Source organism: Lycorma delicatula, chromosome 1 (assembly GCF_047948215.1).
Source record: "Lycorma delicatula isolate Av1 chromosome 1, ASM4794821v1, whole genome shotgun sequence".
Classification (NCBI taxonomy): domain Eukaryota; kingdom Metazoa; phylum Arthropoda; class Insecta; order Hemiptera; family Fulgoridae; genus Lycorma; species Lycorma delicatula.
In genome coordinates, this window is record NC_134455.1 from 299,778,245 (window position 1) to 299,803,900 (window position 25,656).

A 25,656-nucleotide genomic window follows, 5' to 3' on the forward strand; every position below is an offset into this window, starting at 1 on the left:
AGGTCACCTAAAAACACTGCGGTTATGTTATTTATTGATATTTAATATTTAAGAAATTTATTATTATGCTTACTTAAATTATTAAGTCACTTGTAAAACAGAAAATACAGATATGTAAATTTTTGATTATCGTTTATAAAAAATTGATTTTGTAAAAATAATCTAATAAATAATTTTGTTAGTACACCCAAAAAACTAAGTATAAAGATTACCCAGGGGAAAGATATATGCTTCTGCAGCTCCTTAAATTCCCCTATGATTTTAAATTCAAAAATAAACATTTTTATAGCATTTTCTATCATCTTACCATATAATATTCTAACAAATAAAAAAAGTCTAATAGTACCCTTAACTAATTCACTTGCATTAATCCAAATTAGTTATAATTATCACAGAGACAGATTACATTGTGTCCCACTAATCAGCTGAGATGTTAAAAGTTATCTCAGACCAACATGTTTGAAGTGTGTGTGCAATAGTAGTTGTTCAAATTTTTTTATTCAGGATACTGTATGTATATTTTAATTGGTTATTCATTTTACCAAAAATTAGTAAAAGGGATTTCATTATTCCAAGCAGAAATAAAAAACACAGGCTCTTATAGATGTATGGTCTGTGTATCATTAAATTCATCTACATTTTAGAACATTATTTTTTTATCTGTTTTACAGGTATTAAATAAAAAAAACACCTGTAAATATATGATATTTGATTAAATGTAATGTAAACACTGTATTTTATTGCTGTTTGTTTACTTCCTTGTACAAAGTAAAGGAAGAACTATCCATTTTGACCATCCCTGAATTAATTTTGACTAGTTTCAACATGAAATCTGTATGTACACATGTATTTCACATAACTCAACGATTAGCCGTAGGATGTTGAAATTTTGGATTTAGAACTGCTATAACATTTAGTTGTGCACCTCGAATTTTGATTGCAATTGACTGAACCAAAAGTGTCCAGAAAAGCTCAAAGTCCAAAAAAAAATTGGATTTTGAACTTTTTAACTACAGCAATAAGCCCTCATAAGCTTTTCATGATATATCATAAATGGTACTTATTTTCATTGGTATCTGAGTTATAGCCAAATGAAATCTTAATTAATGAAATATTTGGATCTTACAAGGGTAAGGCACATCGATTCGAATCAGACTTAATCTCTTTTTTTTTTAGTTTAAGTATATTAATTTATTAATAATTATTAATGTCTGATCGTAAAAAAAATTTACGATAAATAATTCAATAAACTTTTCATTTAAAAAAAAAATGTGTATGTATGTATGTATATATAAATATATATATATGTATAAAATTCTATTATATAAAATGTGTATCTGTATTAATAGGCGTACAAGGAAGTCATGTGTTGTCCACATAAGATTTTTTTTAATAAGTATTTTGATAGGTTTTATTTTTATTTATTATTTCATAAATTTCTTTTTGTTTATTTTATTTTTGCTGTTAATGATCTAAAAATTTCAAGAAAGTTACAGGTGTGTTTTTTTAAAGTTTTTCTCTAATCAATACCTATGGAAACAATTGAATATGATGACATCGAATTTTCCTTAGGTGGATAAATAATAAAAATTACTTGGCTGATAAAATATACCTTCAAATATACCTGATTAGAAGTTTATCATAATTCATGCTGGATGCTTGATAATGATGTAATCATGTCTGAATATGTACTTAATACTAAGCACCAGTCACTGATAGTCCGTAATTTATTATCTCATCCTATTTGAAATTGTTTTTTGTATATTATGTATTTTTTTTTTATAACAGCACTGTTGATAGAAGAATGACATTTTATAGTTAAAATACACTACAACATAAGAAAAGTGTTTGTTATTGTATATATACATATATAGAATGTGGGATAATTTGAGTCAATTGAATTAATCTAACACAAATGCCATTAATATTTACTTTTATACAAGTTATTAATTTAATCACATTATAATGCACTACAAACCTAGACAGCATTGAAAAAGAAAGAGTTAGGTTAGTTATGGGATGGATGATTAGTTCCTTTCTCTTCAGAAATATATATCCACTAAATGATTGACCCAATACCTGTTCACAAACAAAACCAACAATAAGTATTCATTCAAGCAACTCTTATTAATTATTCTATGTATAGTTTAAGAAATCTCTGAAACAAAATAAAATCACATTTAAAATACATTATAATTAGTTCATCAAAAAAAAAAAAAAATTAATATGAAACTTATAAATTTAAACAGCATTAATTTACTTACTCAAATGTAAGTAAATTTAACAAATAAGCAATTACTATCTATGGAAACTTATCAAAACAACTTATACAAATCTCTTTGTATCTTTTGTTCAGGGGTTTGTCAATAAAATTAAATGTAAGTACATATAACACTTTCAGGTTAAACCTTTACGGGTCTATCTACCAGTTCCTCTAGTAGAAGGCAATATTGGATAGGAATGATTCTAAAAGGTTCATATCATAAGCCACTTTTCACGAAGAATTGCTGAGTATGTCCCATATAAAGTTTCAAGAATGTAGTTGTTCTGCTCTAAAGTCATCAGGGAAAACAAGAAATTAATTACACTGATCTACAATTGTGTTGCATGTGCCAAGAAGCATTGTGTTATATCATGGTGCAAATACACCTTTGTTGGGTCACTGATATTACTAGTATGTTTTAAAATGGAATTCTTTTGTCTAGAAAATAATTTTCCTAAAATACATTGTCCGATAAATACCTTCCTTTTCAATAGTTTGTATCATTCACTTAATACACTATATTGCAGTGCAATTTGGCTTCCTAAGAATTTCTTTGTAATATTCATCATCAAATTTAAAGAGATTTTCCAAATTTTATAATTTTTAGAGCTTAATTTTAAAATTATTCATATAAGAAAATATTGTTGTCTGGTATAAGATGTATGAAATTCCTCTTTGTTTAAGTTTGGAGGAAGTCATTAAATTTTATGCAATAAATCAATACCTGACATTGACTTCTTGCATTCTGAGATGAATTAAAAGATGTTAGTTATACTCATCGTGTGTTATCTATCAACAGTCATGTAGTAACAACATTTTAAAAATTAAAAATAAATTATCTCTGTAATAATTTTAGAAACTTTAGATAATAATTTTAACTTTAGAAATAATTTTAGAAATTTTGTATTAAAGAAACTTTTTTGAACAATTTTTAGGGTAAATCCTGTAAAATTAGAATATTTTTTAATCAGGAAAGATTCTTCATAGCTCAGCCTAAGATTATTCTCTCATAAGTTTTAACCTATCTATAATATTTTTAGATACAGATCAGTAGTAATTTCAGAAATTGGGTATTATTGATTATAATCCAAATCAAAGGTTTTTATCTTTAAAACATATAGAAAATTAAAAAAAATTAATCACTCCACATGCGCGCGAGCAAGAGCACACTGTTATCATTCTTGTGGGATTACTCAACAAAAATGTTTCCTTCCTTACTCCTAAAATAGAAGGTTCACTGTTATTTCATTGATTAAAGTAACACAGAATGAAAGTAACAAATATAATACACTAACATAATTTTATTACATACAGTGCAATTAACACTAAAACTCTATAACTGTGCTCTAATGAAATAATACTATATATTTGTAATCTATTAGTAATATTTCAAACATTATAGATTTGAAATATTTGTACTTTTCAGACCTGTTTTGAGGGACTTTGTTGTTAAAACATGTTTTTATAAGTACAATTTATTTACCTTCACTTTTATTTCAGTGTTGTTTATTTAGAATGAGCACCTACAGAAAAAAAAGACTGACAGGATTTTCTGAGTTTCATCGTTCTAATTAAGAGCAAATAATTATTTATAATAGTGATGTGTTATGATAACTATATCTGATAAAACTATTTTAGTGTAGTATTGAAGTTTTAATTAAAGATAAGTGAAGATTTTATTACATCAATGTCTATGTATATTAGAAATATATATAAATAAAGTATACTGAATGCTCATTTGGTATATTTTTTGCTATTTTACAGAACCGTGTAATGTGGCCAGTCAAGGACTTAATGAAGGTGTTACAAAAAAAGAGACTGAAAAAGTAGAAAAAGAACAAATCATTACGAGATCCAAAGAGATTGAATATAATCTAACCAAAGAGAGAAATATAAAAAATGAACTCGTTTCAACACCAAAGAATAATAAAAATCATAAAGAAATAACTTCAAAGACATCTTGCCCTACATCCCATTCTACTAATATTGATGATGATGATAATAAAAAGGACCTAGAAAAATATAGAGATGATATTGAAGAGATACAAGAAAAAGAAGATACATCAGAAGAAAGAACTTCACCTGAACCATCTGTAGATGTAATATTTATTTTTTATAATTTATAAATTTAGCATTTTTATAAATCTAATTGACTTGAAGCTGTTTAGTTTTAGCATCAGAGATCTGATGCTGACAAGATTTAAACAAATAGCTGACTTATTTACTATTGTCAGATAAAATTTGTTTCTTAAAATTATACTGTTAATTTATTATTTGATATAATTAAAAATACTACCTCAAAGAAAAACTGACCTTTTTTAACTCATTTATTTAAATTTTGATTATACAGATGTATTCATTAGGTAGACAGTATTTATTATAAAATTATAAAAAAATTGTTTATCTACCTTTTGGCAGAGTGGAAGCACCTCTGTCTTTCATCTACATGGGTTCTGGGTTTAAATCTAAAAATGAGTAATTATAATCAGGTCCTTCCCTTGTGTTTCTGAATAAATAAGAAAGTAACAAAAGCAACAATACTTCTTAATATTCTTCTACACTTACACAATCACCTTACCTGGAGTTTGCTGTGGTATCCATTATTGTGGGTTTTATATAGGCCCAGTAAAAATTACTACTACAAATTTTCAAGCTATTAATATAAATTTTTTTAAACTGTGAAGATTTGAAAAGTTTTAAATCTCATCTCAAAAAATGAAAGAGATGCATGAAAAAAAAAATAAGTAGATAAAAACAACACTAACTAATCTAATAAAGCAACATTATAAATCTTGTTGGTTTAATTTTTTCCCACAATTTTTTATTTTTCATTAAACTATTTTAAGTGAGAGAATAACAAGATTAAGAACATTTTGCAGCAGGGTAAGACAGTTCCTTGGATCAAAATTTTAACACTTTTTTACATGGAATATTATTATATTACAATAATGTATTATACAATGTGTTCATGCCCATGCTGTTAAAATATATTGGCATTTTTTTCTATTTTTTTTTGTTCTTACAGGAGTTTTTTTTATTTATAAAATGCATTGCAAATGATAAAATGAGAAAACAAAGTAGTCAAGGAATTCAGGGAACACTACACAAAATTTCTCATTATGATAAGGGACTGGTCATGCATTTTGATTCTTTTTCTTAAAAGAATTAATAATTAGTGTTTACTTTTTATCTTCATAGCAGCTGTTATGTTTAAATGCATTTAAATGTTCTTCCCCACATTATAACTACAATTTATTTAGCAAGTCCTCTTGAATTAGATGTATTGTTACTGGCGTTTTGAAAGCTGAAACGTTTTTCTAAAATATTTTCAGTGTTGTGTTGAAGAACAAAGAAATTACTTTATGTGACATAATTATTTCTAGTCTTTCAATTTGGAAGAGACAGTTTGAGGTGTAGTCTAGTAGGGACTAGACTAGATTTATTTGTGTATTTCCAATTCCTCATTACTATTTCCCAAGCCACCATTTAGTTGGTAGGTTCTAATTAACAGCTTAACCTTAAATAACAATTATATAATGTTTGAAGTTATATAAGTAATGTTGCAGCTACTAATGAATCCCACTTTATGAAAGCTATGCAAAATATTTTGAGGCTTAACTAGTAAATTGTGATTCAGTCATATAATCAATCATGTACTGAAAAAAATATTGATATAAACAATAATTATATTTTTCTTCTCAATACAATAGTCATACAAAAATTTTGACAGTGTTCGGAACCACACACAGTTTAAATAATTAGTATGGTTTAGTTTAGTAATTATTTATTTCTAATCTTGCCACAGTCAAGTTAAAAATTTAAATAGAGTTCTTATAAATTAAAAAAATCACATTCTTCAAAAGCAGTTATAATGTATAACTCTTATATAGTTATCATTTAAAAGTTAAAAGAACGGATTTGTGGAAGAATACTAGATTACCTTTTATACCTTTTTAATTGAGTATTCTTTCTGAATGTTTTATTAATGGTGTTAATTTGTGATTGACTTCATTAGTTTTATTTAATTTTGTTTTTCTAGCTGTGACAAAGTAACTACTATCTCTCTTTAAATTTTGTTTTTATTGATATAAATAACATGAAAATCAAGTTAAAAATCTAATTAAACAAAAACAAAGAAAAAGAAATTGGGAAAGTTACATTAGTAGTAGTAGTTACATTACATCACTTCAGTAGTAGTGATTTTCTTCCATAGAATAGATTGTTTATTGTGATCAATACTTATACTTTTGAGTACTAACACTTACGTTTGACTATATTTAATCTTGAACATGAAAAATTAAATCAAATTAAATTATGACAAAAGATTTTTTAAAAAAGTTTTACATTTAAAAAAAATGCCCAGCAGTTTAAATTTGTGGAAATTAAACTGCTGTATAAAATTCTCTTTATAATTATTAAAACTTATAAAATAATTAATGACTTCATTAAGGCCATATTTGAGTTTTAAAATTAAAACCTATTAAATGGAGAACTAGAAAACTTTAATAACTACAAAATTTCTTTCCAGAAAATTCATGGATGATGTAAAACTTTTTACATAATTATTTAAGGATACTCTTGGTCTGTCATGACAGGCAGTTTTTAATATTCTTTAGGATTGCCATTCCCTTTCAATACAGTTATTTTAAAACAAATTCAAACCGCAAACTTAATGATTTTCGAAGGATGTTTGTAGTTAATTAGTGGGACTTTTTCTGTGGAGTTACCAGTAGCACTATTATATTATTAATTCTTTAAAAACCATTGTTTTTATTTAGCCCAAAAAGGAAACCTTTAGATATGTAATTAAATGATAGATTCTATGATTTTGTAATAAATGATAGATAAATTTGACAATATTTTTTATGAACAAATTTAAGATAATTTAAAGCTATCCTACAATTTATATTAACTGAATTTACTAACCTTTTTAATAAAGGAACTAATAACAATAAACAGTGGCGGCAGGTAGCTAAAATTAGTGAGGTGCTGCTCCAGAAAATTTTTTTCTGGGCCTTTTCAAGGCCATAGTTAAATTTTTCTTTAAAATAAAAGAACCGAAAAAAGAATCAAATAGAATAGTTGGAAGCAGAATAATAATCTAATTCTACACTTTATCACATTCAAGAATATAGCACATGGTTTTTAAGGATATTGTGCTTAAAAACCGTATTCAGTTTAACCGAATAAATAATAAAATGTCAATACAGATAATATGTTTTAGTATTATTAGATAATAACATTAACCCACCTAGTCCAGTGGTAAACGCGTCTTCCTGAATCAGCTGATCTGGAAGTCAAAATTTCCAGCGTTCAAGTCCTAGTAAAGGCAGTTATTTTTATACGGATTTGAATACTAGATTGTGGATACCGGTGTTCTTTGGTGGTTGGGTTTCAATTAATCACTCATCTCAGGAATGGTCGAACTGGTACTGTAAAAGACTACACTTTATTTACACTTATACATATCATCCTCTGAAGTAATACCTGAACAGTAATTCCCAGAGGCTAAACAGGAAAAAAAGATAATAGCATAATAAAATGTCTGCTTAAAAACAGGTGCTTAATTTAAATTTCTATGTACAGAAACAAATACATAATTAGTTTTTTACTAATTCCTTCTCTTTCACCCTTCCAGCGTGTTTTTTGACAGATTTATTAATCAAAGAGCCCTTGCTTTCCACTATCTTCTGATCACTACTGAAAAAACACCTAAACCACTTTCATATTCCTTCCACCAACTAAACTAGAAAAGGGAATGAACAAGGAATGTTCCATACAGATATGGAGTGAAAACAAAATACCTTCCATCAGCACTGGCTCCAACAGTGCCAGGGTCAGCTCTGTAGGAGCGACAGTGCTCTCTCTCCTTCACAGCCTTGCATGCAGCTCCCTATGTGCGCATGTGCACAACCCCAAACACCACACTGCTGGATCAGTTCTATTCAAAGATTTTTGTGTCTTCATAAATTTGGGGATGGCTACTGACATTAAGTTTATGGATTATATATGGTACAAGTATAAAAAAAAAAACGACATATATTAAATGTTATCAATAATCTCAAGTGGAAATAGGTGGTGCTGCAGTTCCACAGTGTTTATACGCCTTTTGGTGTCTAAGCTGTTCTACTCTGTTGACGAGTTCATGGATGGCTGCTGGGATAATTAATCAAAATTTTATTAGGACAGAGCCTATGTCAAAAGATGTGAATTGTGCATGAATGATATGTTTTATATCCTTGAATGGGGCGACTAAATGGATAGAAAGGACTTTAAAATTTAATAATTTTTAATCAGTTCTGTAGACTTTTAACCACATTTTCTAGTTGTTGAATGTTGACGATTGTGATGCAATTTTGTATTTTTTTACACAATAAAAAATTATTATTATTATTATTATTATTATAGCTGCCATTTACAATAATGCTACTAGTAACTCCACTGTTGAAGGTACTGCTAATTTGTTCTAAAAGATCTTTTGGAAGATCAATTTCAATATAATTTAAAAGTGAATGGTTAGTAATTTTTAATAATTATGTGTTATCGCATTTCATTATGGTGTTCAATTAATAAAACTTTTACTAAAGAACATTCAAATTATATTAAAATTGTTCTTGCAAAGGACTTTTTGAATTTAAATTTTCTTATTTCAGATTCATTTAAACTCGCATAAAACTTTTAAACACTTTGTCATTCGTGTGGTACAGAATAATTATCAAAGTAATTGTATCTGTACAATCTTTCAGTAATTTTAAACAAACATAAATAAGTAACTTTTTAATAAAATAAAACATTAAGCATAAATTATATTTTTTCTTTCATTATTGAATAAATTTATTACATCATTTTCATAGAAAGCACGTTTTATTAAAAAAATTTGATCTAGAAATTTTTAAAATGAATGGCTCCCCACTTCTTTTTTGTATACTGATATTACTTTAAAATTAAATAAATATTTTTGATTAATAAAAAAAATTACATTTTGTACAAAGCACAATGCCTCTGTCATCGCAGACCAAGTGTAACCTTAACCCTTTCCCAGCAGAAGTAACTTTTAAGAAATGTCCTCTCAGATCAGGTGGCCAGCACTGCTGGCCACACCTATTTCTGCATCAGATCATTGATTGAACAGTTGATAATGACCTATGAGATCGGATGGCCAGCACTGCTGGCAATGGCGGTTTATTTGTGAGTCGACTGCTACGTTACACTCTCGACCCCCACCAGCTCGGAATCTGTTTTGGGTTTTTAAACGCTATTGTGATTGCACTTGGTTTTTAATAAATTAAAACCCCTTATTTTGATATAAATTGTTATGTTTTATTTTGTTTTAAATATTAAAAATATATGCAACTGTGTGATGTAGCTGTTGTTATGATATTAAATAATCTAATATATTATATTGCGTATTGAAAAATAGAAAAAGTTATGTTACAAAGAATGTGAATTTTTTAAACATTTTTTTCATATAAACTAGTTATTTAAATTACTTCAATTTACCAGTTGTTGCAATAAACTGACTTTTGAAATTCCTACAATTAACAAACCCTAATGAAATATTGCCATAGGCAGTCTATAGCCCAGAAAGTGTTCTGTTTGAGCAACCACCCAGTTTTTCTGATCCGAACCTGTTTTTGTTTATCTAATATAATTGAAACTTATGTAAATAAATAATAACAAATTTGGTTGCAATAACAGATTTTTAATCTATTTCAAACACTTGAATTACTGGATTATAATATTTTAGTTTTACTTATGTTAAATTTGCAATATTAGGATAGGCCTATTAATTATTGAAAAAGATAACATTTCAGTTACAAATCATGTTTTACAAAAATTAGTTTTTAAAATTTTCCTGAGTATATTTCTCAAAGCAAACCCCAGGACAAACAAAGCAGCAAACCCCATGTTTTACAAAAATTAGTTTTTTTAAATTTTCCTGAGTATATTTCTCAATGCAAACCCCAGGACAAAGCCCTGGATTAGCAGTACAAGTTTTACAGAAGAATTTTGTCCGTCGTCAAACTCCTACACTGCGATCACTACAAACAGTGCAGTCTTTAGTTTTTCTCTCTTCAAGTAGATATATTATATGGAATTTACCGTCCAGTCACTGTTCATCAACAAACTTTGATGGTCTCTGGCTTCTGTTTGCATTTCGAACCTCCCCCACTAACTTTTTTACCAGGTGCTTCCTAAATTTTCTTTGTGTCACTTTTTCTTTTGAAGGTTTGTTGCCAGAAAACAAGATATAGTAGTTTACAATCGCAGTTTCAATAAGCTAAAAGATTTTCTGCCACCATTTGATTGATTTCCTAATGAAGGGATATGAAGATATGTAATGGTCTATTAAGTCAACTTCCCCCATTGACTCATTGTACTTACATACAACAGTTGGTTTCTGTACAATTTCCAATTGTCCACCTTTCTTCACCCGTCTTACAACCTGGGTTGAGTTGTCATACAGCATAGTAAGCATTGTTACAACATTAGTATCCTTCCAGAGTAGAAGTGAATATTTATCATCATTTCGGTATGCTTTGATTAACCCTTTCTTCAGTTTTGCTGGTTGGACAACTCATTGTGATGATTTATTTTGTGAATTTTTTGTGTCTCTTGTTCTCACTGCAGGAGGCAATCCTTTTCTGTTTCGTACAGTTGTGCCGGTTATGTGAACTTTCTTTTTATGCAGTGCTAATGTCAAGTCTAAGTTTGTGTGTAGCCGATCAGTGAATACATGTAGCCCTTCAGATGTACCATAATCGTCTTCCAGTTTTTACACTAAGTGTGTAAGATCACTCTAGCAGACTCCTAAGTCTAGTCTGTCCATGCGGTTGGTTGTAGGTTTGTCTAAATACGGCTCTAGGGCACAAATATAGCCAGCCGGTTGCTGACTCTGATGATATCCAAATCCTTATTTTCCATTTAACGGATTTGTCCTTATTAAACATCTTAAAATAAACCCTACCTTTAAAAGACACTGTACTCTTGTCAACACTCACTTTGTGTTGTGGGAAGTAGTATTGCCTGTACTTCTTGTCCAAATACATAACTACTCTGCGCACCTTCCCAAAACGTGTTATATGTCCTTGTACAGGGCCACTTGGAGAAGGACTTACGTGAAGATTCCAAAAGATTTGGTGGAATCTGTCCTTAGAAAATATATCTTTAAAGAACGGTTGATAGTCAATGTAGTCTGCAGAAAAGTAGTCTTCAATTTCAGGCTTGGGATTCATACTCATATTGATTAAAACCCCTAAGAAAGCTTTCGTTTCTCGAAGCGTAACTTCTTTCCAAGACCACCAGATAGATTTTTGCGTAACGGGGTATTCCTTTGAATTTTTTCTTTGGAATATCTGTTTGTTTCATTTACAATGTCGGTAAGTAAACTTTCTGATAGTTTACTGAAAATATTCTAATTTAATAAAATATTCAAATATTTAATATAGAAAATATTTTAGAAATATTCTAATATTTGAATAACTGAAAATATTCTAATTCTGTCTGTGGTATTTGGCCACGAGGTAGTTTAAAGCCACTCTCATTTACATAAATATACTTATTGAATCTTACATCATTGTCACTCCATCTTCTTCACCATCGTTTTCATCTCCCTCAATGCTCTGATAACCTGATCTTCCTCCCCTTCTGCAATTCCTTCCGACTGTCATTCACCTCTTTGATATCTTCCGCCTGTTCTTCGGCCTGTTCTTCATTCAATACACTATTATTATATTCTTCAAACTGTTCTTCAAATTCATTCTCATCAGACAATACATTTACACCATTTTTATTTAGTACTTCTTTATCGAACACATTACCAATGTCAGAATCAATATCACTCACGTGATCAGAATCATAGTTACTATCTAGTTTGTCTTCCAAAGCATTCCATATATCATCGGAATTATCAAGTAATTTGCTCATTTTGCTAGTAAACACGTGTGCTAATTCTAACATTCTCAAAACTAAATAAATGTGCGAAAGAATAACTAATGGACTAATATTTACACATTTACAGTATTTTACACTAAACTCAGATATTTGCAGTAATTAATCATTTGAGTAATAAATAACTGCACTAAAAAATCAGTACACAACAAGCTGAATAAAGTAAGGTTAGACTCACTACCTGTAAATTCAATTTTTTACCATATTTTACATAAAACATATTTTTACCGTGAAACTGAAACTGAACTGTTGCTAACTTATAAAACATCATCTCGACTGAGTTAAACAGTTGTTCACTTTTTTTGGACAATTTACATCTATAATATAAAAAAAGATGTCAAATGGCCATCAATGTTGGCCAACCGAGTTCATAGAGAAATTATTAGTGGCCAGCACAGCTTGACATCCGATCCCAGAGGATAAAGCAATTAAAACCTGCCCAAATTGAGACAAAAATGGTAGTGGTTACCAGTGCTGGACATCTGATCTCAGAGGACAAAATTTAACTGAACAATGTCGGGTTGTTATGGAAATGGCAGTGGCAAGCATTTCTGGCCACCCGAAGGGAAAGGGTTAAATAATTATTAAAATGTGATACATCAACCATAATTTTTCTGGAAGGAAATTCTCTTGTTATTAAATTTTCCTAGTCCTCTATTTATTCATTTTTAAGCTCATAATAGCATTATTAGATGAATTTTTCTTATTTAGTAATTCCTAATACAAGATGTCTTGTTTATACTATTCCTTTTCACATTTTCCACAAATGAAAAGATGTTGGGTTAAAGCTAGTATGATATTAAATTCAAATGATAGTTAAAATGAATTAAATAACTTAATCGTACATCAAATATTTAAAAAAAAATTTGTTTTTCAGAGTTTGTGATGCATTATATATGATTATTGTAGTTAAATTTTATGTAATTTTATTAATTCTTTGCTGGGTTAATTGTGTAATATTTAATAAGTATTTATTTCATTAGTTCAATATATTATTACAGTTAATATGAAGTTTTTTTGTTTACTGTTGTTATTAAAAGTAATAATAGTAATAGTAGAATATTTCATTCTGTAAATGAATAGGTACGCACACATAAAATATCAGTAGTGTCAAATGTAAACATATATTGTAATATTAGTTGAATCAGTCTGTTTTCTAATATAATCATTACAGAAAAATTTGAATAGATGTTGATGTCATGAATATTTCATTCATGACAGCATTTTGTTGCATTACACCATTCACACACACACATTTATTCTCTCTCTCTCTGTAAATGTGTGTGTGTGCGCACACACACACACACACACATTCATTTTTTTTAATGAAGTTATTACAGTTTATAAAATTTATTTTTGCTCGTTTAAAAATTTATTGGACCTTTTACGTGTAGTTTAACTTATTTGTTAAATTCTAATTAAAATGTCTTCAAATCAAAGTGTTATTAAGGATTTTGAAAAATTAGTTTCATATTCAATTTTACTAATTATTTTGTTGTCAACTTAATTATAATTTGTTTATTTTTTTGTTTTGTAAATGTTACAGAATTTACAGTTTGATAGTGCCTGTCAGAACAGGTCTGAAGGAAGTAGCACCAACGGAGAAGAAGATTCAGAAATGAGATTCATTTGTCCTATTTGTGACACAATGTTGAATTCTCAGCATGAATTTACTCTGCATATAAGATCTCATAACAATGACATTAGTTTATTAGAAGAATCACAAACACAACTGACTGCCATGTGTAAAGGATTTACTTGTAGAATATGCGGAAAAGTATTAAGTTCGTCTAGTTCATTGGATAGACATGTATTAGTACATTCTGGAGAAAGGCCATTTAAATGTAAAATCTGTGGTGTTAGTTTCACAACAAATGGTAATATGCATAGACATATGAGAACCCATCCGATGAATCAGTCTGGAAAAAGTCAAGACGGAGGTTATAACTCAGAAAGTGATGGGAGTTCAGATAGTTATGGGAGTTCAAAAAAGAACCCTTCTCCTCCATTAGTGTTGAAAAGAAAGAAAAATTCAAAAACACCAGCAGAATATAACAATAATAGTATTGAACTATCACCTAGATCGCTTAGTGATTTAAGCAGTAAACGCAAAAATGATTTGCAGGATGATAATATGAATACTACAAGAAGAAAAGCAAAAAATGAAGACAAATTTAATAGATTTAAGTGTCCAGTTTGTGAAAGAGAAGATTTTCTTTCACTTAATCTTTTAGAAACTCATTTGGAGGAAAGTCATCCCGAATACAAAGCTCGTTGTGAACCGTGCAATCTGATTTTCAAAAATCATAGAGTTTTAAATCTTCATCGCTTTATGGTACATCCAGATCAAGAACAACTTATGACAAGCCCTGGTGGTACAGTTGGATTCAAAGATCTTACTTTTGTAGACTTCTCTAGTGAAAAATTTCCTTACATTGCTAGAATGGTTTGTGAGCAAAGTTTGCATCGAGCGAGTAGCGTTTATCATAAATTTCAGTGTGATAGATGTGAAAGAGCTTTTCCATTAGCTTCTGCTTTAAAGATACACCAGCAAAATTGTTGTTATTCGGGTGATATGACACATGAATTTTCATCCAGTGATAATGAAGGACCCACTGATCTGAGTCGGCCACATCATTCTGCATCAGAGAGTTCAGAAGATGTAGAAGATGATAAAAGACGTGAAAGTTTTTTTGCAAGATTAGATCTTCAAAATAAGTCATCCCCTAGTTCACCAGAATATGATGAACGAAGATGTAAGAGTGAAAATTTTCAAAATGATGTGTATTTTAATGCTGGGACTGAAGTTAAGGACTTAGCTGATATTCAGAGTATTATTTCTGTTACATCTGCTGGAGGTCTTTTACCTGATTTATCAAAAAGCCCACAACCTTCAAGCATAGAGGTTACTCCTCCAGACTCAGGATCAAGGGGAGAAGAAGAAGAACAGCAGGATTGTTTTGCTGCTGAATTTAGAAAAATGAAATTACGTGGGGAATTTCCATGTAGATTATGTCCAAAGATTTTTCCAAATTTACGTGCTTTAAAAGGTCATAATCGTGTGCACTTGTCAGCAAGTCCAGGAGGAAACATGGGACCGTATCGTTGTAATATGTGCCCACATTTCAGTTCAGACAAATCGGCACTAATACGGCACATGCGAACTCACAATGGTGATCGTCCATATGAATGCAGTTTGTGCCGATACGCATTTACTACAAAAGCCAATTGTGAAAGACACTTAAGGAATCGTCATGCAAAAATGTCTCGGGAAGATGTTAAAAAATCTATCATTTATCATCCATCTGAAGATCCAACCAATGATATTAACTCAATACCAACTCCTACAGTGGCTACGGTTTCAACAAGAGATGATGTGAAACGATCTCTCTTTGCTGATGGTGGTAATGTTGTCAGAGAAGTTGATACAAATATCTCAAATCCTGTTGCTCAAAATAATGTTCAACAACCTGCAAAAATAATGAGAGCAGAACCCCAACCAACTCCTAATTCTCTTATTTCACAGGACATTAACCCTTGTAACTTAAGAAATATTCCAGTTTCATCTGAAAGCATTAGTTTTAGAAGAAAAAGTTTAGATGTTGGAACAATGACATCTGATGAAGAACTAGTCAGTGTATTTGATAAAAATTCAGTAAAACAGTTAGATGCACCATTAGATCTTAGTATGGATGCATTAGATTTAAGCCGAAAAAGAAATAAAGAGAAAAGTGAAATAAAAGAGGAGCAGATTATTGTTGATGATTCTGAACCACAAGACCTTTCCAAGAAACCAAAACGATTTAATGAAGTAATTACTGATAAACCAAAGATACTTAACCAAGATTTAAATATGCTAACACCACCATCAATTCAGAACTTTGAAATGCAGTCAAAACCTCAAATTACTTTACCAAAATTAGATTTATCCCAGTTTTATCCAGGTAATACTAATATTAATCCATCCTTTTTCCTTGGAAATAATCCTGCATTTAATTCTTTCCCAGCCACACCACCTACAGCCTACCCTTCATTTTTTTTGACCCCTCCTCACCAAATTTTATTTCAAAGAAATCCACAAGAATTTGTTGACATGAGAGAGCATTTACAAAAAGAATTACTTCGTGGATTGCAACTTACTTCAGGAGGATCACTTGTATTAGACCAGTTAGCCATGGCTTCTGCCGCAGATAGAGTAAAGTCATTACATAATCAAGCATTAGCTGAGTACAACAGAAGGAGAGAATCATCTTCTATTCCAGTTGATGTATCAAAATCCGAAAATAAATTGATCACTACAGCCTCAACTGAACAGGCTAATAAAATTAAACACACAATACAAAAACCAATAGAAAAATTATCCTCGACTACACGACATGAGTCATCTTCAGTTAAAATGGTAATAAAAAATGGCGTTTTAATACCAAAACAAAAGCAAAGGCGATATCGAACAGAGAGACCATTTACATGTGAACATTGCTCTGCCAGGTTTACTTTACGTTCAAATATGGAACGCCATATAAAACAACAGCATCCCCAATATTGGACACAAAGACAAAGATCTTCTGGTCATGTAAGCGGTCGAAGAAGTCACGGTTCAAAATCTTTTTCGTTGCAACCAACTGGAAGTCTAAACAGTCAGCTATCATATTTCCCGCATTTAGCTGTGCATTCTGATGAACATACTAGTACTGGTAGTAGATCATCAACACCATTAGATGACAGCTCCTCAAAAAAAGATAACCCTTCACTTTCTATACAAGAACAACAATCTAATGCCCTGGAAACTAACAAAACTCTAATATCAGATGAAGTTAAGTATGCAATTGCTCAGCAGTTGAAGTCAAAACATAATATTAGTGAAAAACTGGATGATGTAATTAAATCAGATCCAGATGATGGTCAAGATGAAGAAATGGATGATGAAGAAGGGGAAGAGCAATTAATAATAGATGAAGAGGCTAAAGATGATGATTTAAAAGATAATTCAAATAAAAAAGTCCCAGCCCAGCGAGAAGAAAATGTTGTCGATCTAGCCAGTGTATCTCGTCTTTTAGATAACGCATCTACTCAGACATTCAAAGAATACTTTCACAGTGAAGAAGATCAAGGAGCCTGTGAAAATAGTGAAGAAGATGAAGAAGGACTTGTTGCTGGAAGTACCAGTGAAGGAAATAATTCAGGCAGTGATGAAAACAGGTGAATTTATTCACATAATTCATAAACTAATTCTTTTAAAAATAGATCGTATTCTAAAATGTAGTGAAAAGTTAATATTACATATTGAGTTTTTAATGAAGAAATTTAATTTCTTCATAACTAAGATATTCTGAACTATTTGTTCTAAAACTGCTTCAGAATTTCATTACTTGGTGGAATCTTTGAAAATTTAAAAAAAATATTTGGGTGAATAACTTGTAAAAATTCATAACTGCAGAGTAACTGCACAAATAGACCTAAAAATTACCATCAGTAATTTTAAATAATTTTATTATATCGTTTAAAAAATATATATATAGGACAAAATAGTTAATGTTTTTAACAACTTAATTATGTAATAAAATTTCATTCCATATGTTAAGAAATTTCAGTTATTAACTAAATCACAAAAAAGTGTGAAATAATGTCTTGCTAGTGAAAACAAATTATTAAAGCAACAAATTGCAAAACTAAACAAATAAACTAAACATGAGGAAAAAACGTTATGATGTTTAAATTTTATTGACATTGTGAGTTACACAATTTGATTTTTCCACTGTTTCATAGAAAATTGTATTTTCAAAGTAAAAGTATGTAACTTGGTGGTTTACAAACGCAAATCTTTTAGTTTTCATCCTAACGCGTAGTATGGCCTTGTTATTTGATATTTATTACAGAATAATAAATTTGGATCTCTATTAGGCTTGAAAATTTTTCATCTCTTGTAATTTGACAATAGTCTGTTGTTACCTGTCAAAATGAATAATGCTCTTTTGTAATTCTTTATTATATCTGTATTACACTGTCCTAGTTTTACTTAATTAAAATTTCTTAAACGCTCAAAAATATTGATCTGCTTTAACTGAGCATGATGGTAAATGCCAGATTACCAAGATTAATACTTGCATAAACAAGACAAGTATTTTTGTTATTGTAATGATCAATCTTTTTAAAACTGAACTTGACAAATAGAAATACCATTAGAAACTAAGTAACTAACAATTTTTAACAAGTAGCATGGTTTATTAACTCTGTAGCAGTTAAATAAAAGTTTACAATAAATTTTTTCGTTATTTATAACCACTGAAAGGGAAATAAAGCACAGCTCCCTGAACACAGCTTTTCCTCATAAATATACTAATGTATTGTTGTTAACTTCTGCATCATTTTGGTAGAAACCACTAAAAGCTAAAGTTGGAAAGAAATTTACCAGGACATGTAAGAATGTAGTCTTGTGAGTTTAGTTATAGGTTATTTATACATTTTCATTAAAAAGATATGTGGGTTTGTTCACAGCAAAGATTTACTGGAAATTTAAAAGATTTTAGCGGAATAATAAAGAAAAATTAAAGCTATGCAAAATTCATAACTGGAAAATCGTGTGATTCCATAATTGGATGCCAATAATTAAAGGGCATTTATGAAAAACATCCCAAAGAATACTACAAGTTTTGTTCATAAAATATAATTATTTGTGTTACTGGGTACTAATTAACATGAGGAAATTTCTGAAAGAAAATTAATTTATGTATCATAGAGTAGACTGTTTTCCTACTAAACTCTTTTTTCTTTAAACGTATTTTTAACACAGTACCGAAGGTGGAAAACAACCCTGTTTAAATCAATTAATTTCTTTTTATGATGAGGAGGAAAAAAGAAGTCATTTTTTTTCTGGAGAGAAAAAACAAAATGGTATTTCATTCTAATCAATGATCAGTTTATAAGATCATTATTATTTTTTAAGAAGTATTTAATAAATACAATGCAGTTTGATTATTGATTACAGATTGTAGACAAATAATTCCGCTTTAGTCAAAAATATTTAACAAATTTAAATTTATCAATGATATAAATATTTTTAACAATAACTAATTTGATTAAATAAGAATATTAAAAAAAATACAATAAATTACAGAATTAGCTACATACCACAATCTTGTGGGCTTTGAAACTAATAATCCAAGATGTATTCTTGTAGAGTTGCTTTTGTGATGTGAATTAATAATCTTTTCATATGCCTGTTTATTAAAGTAAATTAAACTTATTAACTGCTGTACTCTACAATATGTTTAAATATGATGCAAAATATAATTAACCTTAACTTATTATTATTATTAGATCTTTAAAAAGAATTAATAAATATTTTTTTAAAATTTAAAATAAACTTTTAAAAAGAAGAAATTTAAAAATAGTTATTTTGTTTTTTTTTTTAATGCATTGTACAAGTCATTTATTTATTCAAGTTAAACATTTACCTTGATATTTGTTCCTCCTGTAAGTTCCTCCTTATTATCTACGTACTATTTTCTTTAAATAGGTAGATAAAACTATATTATATAATTTTAAAAGCTATAATTTTATGAAAGATTAATACAACCTAGTCATTCTTTTAATTATAAATAAATATATGTATATATACATATATATACAACTACAACAATTACCTAAATCAACACAATAGTGTTTTAAAATTGATTTGTTTGTGTTGTTATTTCTTGATTTTTTTAATTCTGTTATATCTGAACTTACTATTATATTATAAACTAACCGGCAACATGGAGGACGTTGATTCAGACAAAAATGGGCATACATATATAAAACAAGTAGTTTTGCTGTGTTTTTTTATATTAGAATTATAATAATAGTGTTCTAATTAAAAAAAAAAATAATAATTATGATAATAAATATTTATAACAATAGAACATTATTTTTTTGTTGCAGATCTGAATCTGATACTGCTGGAGGAAGTGTTCGCAAAGGCGAGAAAAAGAAAAGTGCATATTCTCTAGCACCTAACAGAGTGTCTTGTCCTTACTGCTTTAGGAAATTTCCTTGGTCATCTTCATTACGAAGACACGTCCTTACACATACTGGACAAAAACCTTTCAAGTGTTCACACTGCTCATTATTATTTACCACAAAATCTAACTGTGATCGACATCTGCTAAGAAAGCACGGTGGAAATAATAGTAATAGTAATAATAGCATCAGTAGTATTAGTATTAATAACAATAACAATAATAGCAATGAAAATAAAACTGGCAATGATAATAATACTGCAGAAAATGCAGACTTGCACATAGATTACGTAAAAAAACAGAGTTCAAATTATACAATGAGAAATGTACCAGAAAGGCCATATAAATGTAAATATTGTCCGAGTTCAACATTTTCTACATTAAGCAATTTAAAGAAGCATTTGTCCTGCAAACATCTTGGTCGAATATCATCTGAAGAAAGTAAAAGAAACCAAGAAGGTAGTCACAGTGGGTATGACAGTCATGGTAGTGCTTGTGATGACCCTTTGTCCGACATGCATCATTCCTCAGACAATGTTAAAAATTTAAGTGCCATGGATTTGACATCAGTTGCCGCATCAGTATCAATGAACCAGATGACAGAAACAATTAAAACATCTGGTACTTCTTCAATTCCACAAGAATTGCAAACATTTTCAACCTCTGCTGTTATGCAAACAACAGTCGCGTCAGATCTTCCATTTAAATGTCATCTCTGTGACAGTAGCTTTGCTGAAAGGCAAGAAGCTCTTGATCATATAAAAGAATTTCATTCATTAGAATACCAGCTGCTTGCTTCTAAAGGAGCTTTAGATGCAAATACAGATGAAAATCCAGGTCAAGAAGACGGTGCTGGTGAAGAAAATTTGGAACAACTTAGAGGAAAATTTCCTGATTATGCTAACAGAAAGGTATTAAAATTATTTTGTTTTTTTTTTTAATTTTTATTTAACTTATTAATTTACAATGATCAACTTTTGTGACATAGTTGAAGGTATATCCAATTCCAATAAGACAATCACTTCCAGTAAGACAAGGTAACGCATCCAATGACTTAAGATTACCACCACTAATCATAAAAGGTCACATCTTGTTTTGCAGTCTTGATTGCTAGTTATTTAAAATTTTAACTTCTAAAACTGTTATTATAAAGTATAAAAAAATTATAGTCCTCTTTTATAAGGAATATCAACAGGAAAACAAGACGTAGAATAGTATGTAAATGGCAACAAACACACCAACAAATCTAGTTCAAAATAAAAGCAACAGGTTAAATAAAAGATGTTTAATTTTAATTTACAAGTAGCAAGATAAATGAAATCAAAGGAACAACTAAAAAAAAAATAAAATATGCATTAGTAATATATACCTCACTGATTGAAATGTTTAAAAAATACTTAAATTAAATGTTAACAGCAAGAAAGGACTTTAGTATTCAACCCCTTGTTATGTAACTGGTTGGTGAGTTTATCAGAATTCCAATAACATTTAAAACAGTAATTAATTTACATATTTATCATTCTCTCTCTCTGTTTCTCTGAAAGAGAGAGAAAATATATATTTATATTATTTGAAAAACCCAGTTAATATATTTTTAAATGTATATTTTGCTGCATATATGTACACATTTTTAGAACTATATGTATAATTTTGAGATCCAAAACTGTTGTAAAAAAACAATTTATTCAATGAAATATACTCTTAGAGAATGCTCAATAATGTCTGTAAATGAGCTCTTAAAAAGTTTCAAATATAAATCATCCATAAAACTTATTCATTAAGTACAACTAACTCATTCAGAAAACAGAAATGAAGCTTACAATTCCTACAGCACTCCACTTAATAAACAATTATGTAAGCTTTCAAAAAAGCTAGCAGATCACAAAAATTTAATCAAAACCTCTCTGCTTGTTAAAATAATGGAACATGTAATGTTTAAAGTAAATTCTGCTATCATTCTTCAGCTTTTTTTTAAATATTATTTAGAAAAGTCTTGGAACACATCATTATCTTCTGTTTATAAACATTAATATGTATATTTAAAAAAAAAAAATGCAGAAATAACATTTCTCAATAATGACAACTCTGTACTATAATTCTTGTAAAACTAATCAAAAAAGCTACAAGAGATGATTTTTAACAAATTTTTTTCCACTCAGAATTTTTGTTATAAAAAAAAGAAAATTTATATCTCATTCCAAGATTTATTTTGAATTTGCCAAGCAGTGATATTAAGTAATGAGTAGTGATTAACTGAATTATATTGATATTCACTAATATGAATGAAAATTTTTTAAAAAGCTTTCATAAAATCACAACTAATTCCTCAGTGTATTTACAGTTAGAGAAATAAGCAATTATGTTCATGTATTTCTAAGATACAAAAAATCTCATGGTTTCAAAAATCAAATTAAAAATAAGATTTTAGTTTAAAAGATTCATTATATTAAATAATTTCAGATAGTATCAGAGCTATGCTAATAAAAGTTGTATTAATAGCATATAATATGATTCTTTTAATTTTGCTCAATTGAATTATCTACCACTCCCTCAAATAATTCTAACATAGTATATTAATATTTTAACCATATGATAAAGTAAAAGAATTTTTAATCCTTAGATCATTTTCATTGTTGATTTTTAACTATCATAATGGAGATATAATGATAGTTAAATATTAAAGTGGAAATAACAACATTTCCTTGCCTATCCAGTTTTGTGTCTGATCGTAATTTCACTTAAGTTGGCAGAACTGAAGATATCAAAATCATGATTAAGTATAATTTTTTTTCAGTATTCAGTTGTATAGTATTTACTTAAGTGAAAATATACATTTTTATGTAACTGATAATAAATTCAAAGCTGAAGATGTAAGGATCAAAAATGCTTTACATTGATGACTTCTATTCAAATATACTGTAACTGATAGTTCAGTTTTTACTATTGACGGTGAAAGTTAGTAAAATAGAGTAAATACTATGTTTGAAGTACCAAAAAAATATTTAAAAAAAAACAAAATATTCAATCAGATCTCATGTTATGAAAAGGCTGAACCAACACTTATCATTTGAAGGACAGATATAATTTCCATGACAGCAGTTTGTAAATAGTCATTACCAAGTGATAGGGAGATTATTCATGTAAATGATTTATACCCCTTTGTTTTGTATTGCCTGAGTTTTATCAGAGTCTCACAGTAGGAATTAGCTACAAGATTCTCCTTTCATAAAAATAATTGAATGATTGAATAGCCCTTTCATTAAGTGAGATTTGGAGCTGACAAAGCTATTATAAACACATTGCAAGCTTAACATTCCTATGACTTAAATTTCATTTGTAGATAACTTAAGCCTGAAATTTTTTATGTAATAAAATATTCAGTCAGTTTTTTAAGAAAATAATTTTTGAATTTACAGGTCATGTGTGCATTCTGTCTACGTCGTTTTTGGTCTGCTGAAGATCTACGTCGTCACATGAGGACGCACACAGGTGAACGGCCATTTTCTTGTGATATCTGTAGAAGAAGATTCACTTTGAAACACAGTATGCTTCGCCATCGAAAGAAACATTCATTAACTTCAACTACATCTCCTCTAGCTAGTGATGAGGAACCTATGAATATTAATAACAATAATAATATAGTTTCATCATCTAAAATGTGCAACGAAGAATCTGATCTTATTAGTAATTTACTTGGTATTCATGATAGATCAATCGTGGACAAAATGCTTATTTCCAAATCGGCAGAAGATGCTGCAAAATTGCTGGGAGTTCAAAAGTAAATAGTAATGGTATTGTTGATATTTTAATATGTGTTATAAACTCATTTTCAATTTTAATAATTTAGTGTATAATATCATTTGTGAATAAGGCATTGAAAAACAAATATTCATTATGTAGTAATTTTTAACTGTATATCAGTAAGAAAAAAAAGTCATTGAAGAAAAAACATTAGTAAAAGCAGAAAATAAATATTATTTTATATATTTCAACAAACTAGTGTGAAAATAAGTAGAGTAGTTTTTCTTTCAGTTTTTTCTATAATAATTTTGAAGTATTTACAATTCATAAACAAAACATATAATTTTATAACAACAAGGATGTTTATCTGTTATTTTAATACAGTATCTTATTTTATTGCTCAGTTATATGGAGCTTCAGGTGCTGAAAATGGAGGGATAGATAGACATTTTTACCCCTTATAATTAATAAATAAAATAATCGTTAGGTTAGGAAGTACATAGCATAAATCTTGTATGTAATTCTTGCCTTTCCCTACAATTAAATCAACTGTTTAAAGACCAGTATTACATATACTAGTCTTACAGTATACATTATATTACCTTTAAACAATGAATGATAATTTTTTTTTTTAATTTCATAAATCACAACAATTCCTTAGAGTGTTTATAGTTAGAGAAATGAGTATTTATACTCATGTATTTCTAAAATCCAAAAAATCTCATGGTTTCGTAAATGAAACTAAAAATAAGATTTTTAGTTTAAAATACAATCTATTATTAGACTGCAATATTACGATATTCATTATTATATTTTATATTTTACTGTACAATTTTATATTCTATTCACAAGTAAAATTCTAATGACATAAGTACATAATTTAGATTTTAAGAAAATAATTTAATAACTGAACAGTAAAACTCAGCTGATTTGGAACAAATAAAATGAAAATCATCTTGAATGCGTGTAAAATACCAATATTATAAACTTTAAGTAATAAAAACTCTTCCCTTCTCATTCGATCAGTTTAAATAAATATGACTCTGGTATTGTTGTTCAAAAACATAATGCACAAACATTAAAAAGAGTTTTCAAAATAAAATTCTAATCAATATAACAAATGTTGAAATATAGTAAAATAATTCAATAAATCTTGTAGATTATAGGGCATTTTAAAAATTTGTAAATACTGGTAGATTATAACAATAGATTTTAATCAAGATACTCCAATTTGTCAATATATAAAACTAAAATCAGTGCAAGATACTGCTATATATTTGAAATTTATACATGTTATAATTTTAAGATAACTTTAAGATAAACTTTCATTTTGTTAGATATTATATAAATGCAAAAAACTGTAAAGTAGTTTTAACGCTGGAAGTATAAAAATTTGTTGATTGCACTAGAAATTGGTCCTTCTTGTAGCAGAAATTGATTACTTTAAAAAACACATTTAAAGGTTATGAAGTTAACTGGAGACCTATTACAAGTACTTATACTCACATACAGGTGTGGCTTCAAGCTGAGTTTTTTTATGTGGGTGATTTTTATATTAAAATTTAAATTATATACACACATACAATTTTAATTATATACACTTATTCTATACATTACTTATTGTACCAAGATATTTGCACCCTCCATGAATTTTACAGACCAGCACATTTCAAATTACCAGACTTCATTCCACATTGTTATAAA

General features: G+C 28.6%; 1 protein-coding gene across 1 annotated transcript in view; it reads left to right on the forward strand.

Annotated features, from left to right (window-relative positions):
• The window catches only part of LOC142333225 (uncharacterized), a 121,436-nt gene extending 96,830 nt beyond the window's left edge, over positions 1-24,606 (forward strand). Inside the window, exons 3-6 of the mRNA XM_075380214.1 lie at positions 4,028-4,362; positions 13,761-17,413; positions 20,135-21,122; positions 23,628-24,606. Coding sequence (XP_075236329.1) covers positions 4,028-4,362; positions 13,761-17,413; positions 20,135-21,122; positions 23,628-23,993 — 5,342 coding nt within the window. The 3' untranslated portion in view covers positions 23,994-24,606. The remainder of the gene's footprint in view (positions 1-4,027; positions 4,363-13,760; positions 17,414-20,134; positions 21,123-23,627) is intronic.
• Positions 24,607-25,656: the final 1,050 nt, after the last annotated feature.